Genomic DNA, 7,939 nt, shown 5'->3' with positions numbered 1-7,939 from the left:
ATTATATGTATCAAAATGTTACTGTAAATATGCATATTATCGTTGTAAATATGTCGTAATGCAACAGTAAGCTACTACTTTGTTAAAAACACGCCTATTTATATTAAAACAAGAAATTAATAATACGAATAGAAATAACTAATTTATATGTGCGAAAGAATCTGGTTTGAAAATTTTATTAATTTTATAGCGGATTGCCGTTTGCCCCATTTCGATTCCGGTTTTAGCCATCATTATATCATGTATGTATAGAAATTAGGACCTTTAAAATTTCCATTTAATATTTTATTGAATGTGCTGTTTATCTGACGAAATATTTATCTATAACGGCCTAGTAGATTTTATTTTGGTATACCAGTTTTACCAGACGGTACATACTTGTTTTATCGTGAGCTAGTGGATTCGAAGTTAAAAATTGAATGATAGTGAATTGTTTAGATGTATTTAATTACCATTTTTCCTTATATAATATTTGCCCATCAATATCATATCATTTTCTTATATTAAAGTCGCTATTACATTACCGTAAAAGCTGAGTATAAAACAAATATTAAAATAAATATTATTCAGAAGTAGAGAGTGAAAGAAAGGAATATGTATTATGTCTGAAACTCACTATATGATAATTATAACAACATAAATAGATTTAATGAAACAACTGTTTTTACGAGTCTTTAAAGTACAAAATTTAAAAATTAAAATATTACCTTATTATAAAAATTAAAATTTACCAAGTTCGGAGGAAAAACATTTAACCTGACAACACCAAGTGATAGTTGAGCGTTTGTCATCGAAGCTTTTTTTCGGTTTTTTATTTAAACAATTTCGTCACCTATTTTTAATTTTTGCGAACTACAAAAAAGTGTCGTACTACCAAAAAACTGAAACAAACGAGGCATATCTAAGCTAGCGGGACAAGCGTAATTGACTTACACTGTCGAACCACATCTACATTTACTAGTGTGCATGTACTTATTAGTGGCCAATAGTTGGCCATAACTTTTTCTTCTCAGCTTTGATGGATTGTGTCTAGACATCTAGACAAAGGAAACAGAGGGTCGAATAGTAATCGCTTTGATATATAAGCATCTAATAATTCCGAACTTAAAATAACTACATTATAATGTTAAATAAATAATAGAGTAGTAATAGAGGCAGAAGAGTCAATACCATATGTATACCTACACTTCAGTCAGCAGTATAATATTAATAAGATTTTTGGTTTGATTGGCAAGATATAGCCAGGTAGGTATATGAAAAGTAGCCAGGCATTCTTGTGAAGTAACAGCCACAGATAACATAGAAAACTATTGATTTCTTTATTGTTAATAATTATGTAGGGTTTACAAATTTCATTTAAGAAAACTATTTACATTATATGAGTATTTATTGAACATTATTATTTATTATCATAAATTGTTAAGTTTCCTTTATATCTCCCAGTCTCTACCAATGATAAGTAACAAGAAGACATGATCCAACGACCTACGCACAGCCTTTATTCCAATCAAAGGAGTTTGCTATACGCACAATGTACAATTTATTAATTATTATTTTTCACTAATTTATGATACTTCATTTTTTTTCTAATATTCCGATAACAATTGCGCCGACATTTAAACCGCCGTTTTTTCTCAAAGCACTAGAAATTAGCATGGATCTTTCTTTTCGATATCATAGTTGTTAATTATTCTTAACTCTGTCTGTTTGTAATAGATTACAGATGGATACATTTTGCATTTTATCAGCTAACTAAGATTGGTAATTGGTTGTCCTATCTTTAGATTTACAAAATAATTTATTCGTTTAAAAATTACATTCTCATATATAAAGTCAATATAGAAAATCGAGAATAGTTAAAAAAAAACAATTGAACGTATAAAATACCATTCTCCCTATTTCATTAAAGTTGACATTTTTAAAACAATTGCAGGCTCAGTGCGTGTGTTTGACACTATTATTAAGTCATAACTTACTAGAACACACACAATACTTGACCTCTATATTAGAGATATTAATTTTACCTCAATCCCTAACTTCCCTAAGTTCTATCTGAGACAGTTCTGTTACGGACTACTACTGAGTATGAGTCAGTACTCATTTCATTATTTCCGTCAGTATTTCCGTCAATGATCTGTACTGACAGATCATTGACGAAAATACCCAATAGCTATACACAGTGGCATAGGTAGGCGAGGAAGGGCCCCGGTACATAGAAAAAGAATCGGGCCCTCACCACTCTTTAACTAATAATTACCCTTTAAAATTATAGATACCAAATAAGAAATCTTGTGCGCAGAGTCGTGATTTTCTAGCTTCAAAAACTTAAGGTTAATTAAGAGGGCCCCCTGAACTCCGGGGCCCTGGTGCAGTGCTCCACCTGGCCCTACGATAGCTACGCCACTGACTATACAGAATCTGTAGCCATAGTACAAGCTAGCCATTAGACTAACGCTCGAGTCAAAATGTTTCCTTTTATTAATCACGGTATCTGACTCAATTAAACATAAAAATAATAAAATGGTCATAATAAGTTTTTAATTAAAAAAACCGCATTTTATTAATATGGTTAGAACAACTTCGTCACAGTATTTAAAAACAATTACATTGTCATCCTTACATACAATATTACAAAATATAAATAATAGTTGCGTAAAATTATAACCATGCCACATTATCACAATATTTAATACTTTATGAGGACAAATTTTTAAATAACCAAAACATTTAAGTTTGGAATGCTTAATTTATTCAGCACCGCAGCTAGGCCCTGACAACGGGAACGCAAAGCGTCTACCTCCGTAAAGGCCCTCGGAATCAGCTAAATATATTTACATATTTCAAGTCGTTATTATTATTAAAGAGGCATTTAATTAAGTACTTTCTATAACTTTCCAAATCAGCCATTTGTTTACCCTAAACATCAGACCAACGGATAATTGTAAATATTAGCAAGAAACGACTCATCATTTTATCAAAAAAATTTGTAAAGTACAATTTCAATCAACATGTTTTATTTAGATGTGTCGAATAAATTCTTTGCTGAAATGGCAATAAAAACAAGCTGAAAAGTTGTATTTGTCTTCTAATGCAAGCATACTTTACTTACATCCATTACGATTATTAAGTATTGAAAACACAATTTATGTACCAAAATGAATTTTTTTTTCCAAGGGCACAAAATCGTAACAGCACCCCGTGGACACCAATGATTACCATTGCAACCCCTAGCTACGGTGCTAAATTTGTTCATATCGAAGTCTTTGGTACAATAAATACTTATGTTTTATACAAACTAAACAATTGACTATTTTGATTAGAATTACATTATAATATACATTGTGGAAAAATACTTCTAAACTGTTCGATTTTACTAGTATTATACTGTACAGTTAATATAATAGATAATATTATGTACTTGCAATTTATCCACTTGTAATTTGTGGCAGAAAATGAAATATATAATAAGTATCCTAAGCTCAAATAGGACATGATAAATAAATTAAGAAATACACAGTTTCTGAACGCGCCGAGGCGAACTTCGATCGAAACAAGTACGTAGAAGGAAAACAGCCTGTATATTAATACAATTCAGTGTGCTGTGAAATATATCTTCGCATCTGTTTAAATACGAAATATCCAAAAATACCGCACGATTATGACGGTAAATCGTTTAACTTGATCAAATACCTGTAAAAAAAACGATTATTTAAATATACGATTTTAGTTATTCAAATTCAATTCAAACTTCGTACTAGCAATAAATGATTACCTGCAATATTCGGGCGGTAACGTCAAGGTTTTGTACCATAACAAGGTGCTTAGAACTACACTCCACGTTCTTAAAGGACCGAATAAAAACGAAATTGTGCCATATTCTAGCCAAAAAAAATACGCTAATAGTAGCTGAATAGATAACAGAAAAATGAATGGCATATTCTTTATTAGGCGTTTATATCCTCTTAGATGTTGGGCAAACAATCTAGTATCCAAGCAATGGGCTAGCACAAGGATTAGTGGTAGCTGTACAAACAGTAATTGTACACTTCCATATGTGTAAGTAAATGGTTCAGGTAGGTATGTTCCTTTTATTAAAATCCCCCATGCAAATATAGTTCCTATATACCCATCTATTAGTTCTCCAATTACCCAAGGTCCTAATGGCAAATAAATAGCATACAAAACAATAGGGTAAAATATTCTGTCAATTTTGCTTAATAACCAAAGGCTCCGCAGTATCTGCTGACCATATCTTCTCATATATTTTGGCGGTCGTTTTTGAAGTCTCAAAATGACTAGCGGCAGTACGTTTATTATAAGTAATGTTCCGAATACGGCCTGAAACTATATTAAATGGATTAATACTAGTAAAAATTATATAAAATTAAATTACATTATATTTAAACTTACCACTGCACCAGCATCCAACATTAGCATTAATCTCGATGTTATTCCAAATGGCATTACAGTACCATCCAAAGAAAATGGATGTTCTAAAGTATTATTTTTACCCATTTCATCAATTGCTTCAACATATAACTTGTGTAAACCAGTAGCAAACAAATGTGGTAACCAACGGCAAACATACAATGGATCTTTCTCCTTACAGAGCATCCAACTAATTTTATCAAAAGAAATTTTTACACTTTCTATTTTGACATCACTAAATGCTAATATTCTTATATGGCTTGATTCTGGTATCAACTGAAGAGGTTCACGTCCTGGTAAAACATATCGAGCATGTTTTGGATTTGTCACTAGTATTATAGGCCAAGAGTTATGCTTTTGATCAACGAATGAAAATAATCCGTGATCAAATGCCATTAAACGAAACATTCTATTGTCTTTCCAGTCACCTAATTCAAGCTCTAGATAACCTTTCTTGTGTTTAGTATACATTTGTTTAACTAATCCCCCCATTGAATGCAAGTGTCCACAAACATATACTTGTGAGCCACCAGCACTACCAATAAGTTCTCTCACACTCATTCTTTGGGAATCCCTTTCTAAGGATAATATACATGATGTAGGATAGTGACCAAACCAAACTAAATGATCAGCTTTTTGGTCTGCTTCATTTTTTAATTTTTCCAAATTCTGCTGTTCTTGTACATCTAAAATGCCTATGAAATTAAATGGTCGCCTTAAACCAGGGTCAGGGCAGGCATCCATGCCTAGAAATGCCACATTTACTCCATTATGCTCAACTATATGGGCATATGATTTAGAATGACTTGCTCCTTGTATAGAATAGTTTCTAAAATAATTTTCCTGAGAATTAATTGTCCTGATGTTGAAGTTATCTGTAAATGAGATATATTTGTCATATTTATTATATTTAAGATAACACTGGCAGAACAACAATTGTTATTTATTGTTGAAGGCACTGTTATCTAAAATAATATGATATGTTTTATACTTGTGTTATATACAAAGTTTGATTATGAAACCCCTCCACTGAACAATTTTACTAGGCTAGACCAATTTTTTCTTCCAGGCTGCAACACTTATTAATACTAATTTTGACCAATATATTTTTTTCCATTTCTCATCTGCACTAAGAGATAAACTTCCTAGATTTCATAATAATCTGTTATGTTGGTGTTTGTCCACTCTTTCCTAAAAGTTTCTATGGGATCACTTCATTTCTTTGATAAGACATAGATTTATTTGACAGTGTGCCAGAAGGATAAGTCTGAATAAGGTACATGCCTTTACAGAAATTTTTGTGTATGGAGTGTTAATAGACAGATAAGCCAAGGACACGGGTTTTACAAGCAATAGAATTAAAAAACAAACAAACCAAACAATTATATATTAAATGATCTACGGTCTATGTTCTTTTAGTAGTAGGGTTGTCTTAATTGTTGTAAAACTTTGTAAAAGCTAATCTGACTAAAAAGTTTTCAATGATTCTACTATCCAGCAAAAACACTCAGTATTGTTTTTACTTATGATTAGGTCTACTCCTTGATATATTATATGCTAAAATGTAATCTATTACATACCATGATTTCCTCTAATATCAAGCCATGTTGTGTATTCAGTTACACCAGACTCCTTTATAATGTTATGATAGTACACCCATTCCTTTTTCACTTGAGAACTACCCAAATTGTCTTTAGCTTTGGCATCTGTGAGATCTCCAGTTGCTAACACAATAAGGGGCTTTATAGATTTAACAGTTATATCAGTAAATTGTTGAAAATGAGCAATTCTTGCTGGGTCACGGAATATACTGATGTGTATGTCGGATATCTAAGTAACATAATAATTTAAGAATAAGTAACTTTATATTATTTTTTAACTAACAAATAAATATGCACTTTAAGTGAGGCACCTATAATATTATGAGAAACAATTATAGCAATTATATAACAAAATTCAACTTTTTTCAGTTTATTTTAAATAAGAGTACAACAAAGTGTTATTGTTAAATAAAGTTGAATTATTTGTATGTGATGTGATTAAAGCTTTTTTATTACACTATATACAGATACCTCACCTGCAAAAACCACAAAAGGTTTTTGGAAGAATCAGTCATTTGTCCATATTTTTTGCCTAAATACTTCGTATAATTGTCACCTATGTTACTATTTTCTGCATAGAAATTGTCTATAGCAATTATATTTAATAAATTAGCCATAAATACAGACAGAATTAAAAGCACACAAACAAGTGATATGGCTGCTTTGGAGAAATGCATATTGTGAAATTTCGATTATGCAGTAGGTTCAACTATCGTTTGTTTTTAGCACTTGTAAATTTAGTATAACCTAACATCGTCAATAGGTATATAATTTAAAAAATACAGTCATGAGCTGATGTAACTACTTCTTTTCTTTAGTCAACAAAATTTGACAACAACTGACATTTAGGTGTTATCATTCTTTACCAGTCACAGCAGTCATCCAATGACAACTGACAAGTCACAACTTCAATATTTTATAATTCCAGCTGTACTGCTGTATCAAATCAACATTATCGATTATCGAGATGTCGACAATTGTAAAGATGTAACAGTATAGTGCAATATAATAGATTTAAGCGGATGTGTCGAAAATAAAATTACGACGAAGTCATAAAAAATATCCTGTGTCGTGGCTATTTTACTAATATAACTTAAAATACAACTCTAGAGCACTTAAAATGGTACATAATTAATTATTAATGGGTATGAGTGTGGTAAACTAGACCTTTTTGTTTTAACTGCTTTATAACTCTATTTTAAGGTTTACTTGAATGGAACTGTCCAAAATAAACTTAAATATTCAACATTTATTTTAAATTCGCTTATGACAATAATTTAACGTTGTACAAAAAAATACCAATCAAATTTGTCACACACACGGAAAAAAGGGAAAATTTGTATACGGACCTGAAAAATTATTTGTACTCGTACCCATCGTTAATGGAGATAGTAGTTGGTTGGTTTTATATTGAGAGCATGAGCTATACGACAATAAATTAATATTATGGACAGGAGTATTCCTGTGGCAATTTGATCCTGCCATTGCATATTGTATAGGAAGGGTTTCATTTCAACACAAAACCATATGTGAAAATATTTTTAAAAAATATAATAATCATCGATAAATAAAAATGTGACGAACTACACTATTTCACGTGACGTTTATTTTAGTGTTACTATTAAAAATTAAAATATTACCCGTAAATATTAGACTCGTAGGTAAATAGCTTTTTTAATTTTAAAGCGTTTGTTTGTTATTATTTATTAGTGATTTGGTATGTGGTCTCGTAATCATGTTTTTTGCGTAAACATATAGGTAAATCTGACGTTCGTAATTTATTAAGTATAAAAATAGGAGTCATAATAATTGCAATAAAAGAATGATAAATGAATTAAAAAACAATCAATGATTAGCAAAGTTATTAACGTTATAGGATCCAAAAAAGAAATCATATTTCCGTTATTCTT

General features: G+C 30.6%; 1 protein-coding gene across 1 annotated transcript; it reads right to left on the bottom strand.

Moving 5' to 3' along the window:
• Positions 1–1,368: 1,368 nt before the first annotated feature.
• Positions 1,369–6,920, bottom strand: LOC124532137 (transmembrane protein 62-like). Its single transcript, XM_047106848.1, has 5 exons — positions 6,506–6,920; positions 6,009–6,258; positions 4,411–5,303; positions 3,773–4,344; positions 1,369–3,690 (listed from the first exon to the last, which is right to left on the bottom strand). Exons 1-5 carry the CDS (start codon positions 6,704–6,706, stop codon positions 3,657–3,659), a joined length of 1,950 nt encoding a protein of 649 aa, XP_046962804.1. The 5' UTR covers positions 6,707–6,920; the 3' UTR covers positions 1,369–3,656.
• Positions 6,921–7,939: the final 1,019 nt, after the last annotated feature.

The sequence above is a fragment of the Vanessa cardui genome, chromosome 8, assembly GCF_905220365.1.
Source record: "Vanessa cardui chromosome 8, ilVanCard2.1, whole genome shotgun sequence".
Lineage (NCBI taxonomy): Eukaryota > Metazoa > Arthropoda > Insecta > Lepidoptera > Nymphalidae > Vanessa > Vanessa cardui.
The sequence above is the reverse complement of the archived record's forward strand: the minus strand, read 5'-3'. Positions and strand labels throughout refer to the sequence as shown.

What these genes read in the sequence shown, in the direction of transcription:
- LOC124532137 (XM_047106848.1), bottom strand. Translation starts at nt 6,706, where the DNA reads ATGCATTTCTCCAAAGCAGCCATATCACTTGTTTGTGTGCTTTTAATT. An exon ending in ACCTTTTGTGGTTTTTGCAG is followed by an intron (nt 6,259 to 6,505) that starts GTGAGGTATCTG and finishes TATGTTACTTAG; the next exon opens with ATATCCGACATACACATCAG. An exon ending in TTACCGCCCGAATATTGCAG is followed by an intron (nt 3,691 to 3,772) that starts GTAATCATTTAT and finishes TTTTTTTTACAG; the next exon opens with GTATTTGATCAAGTTAAACG.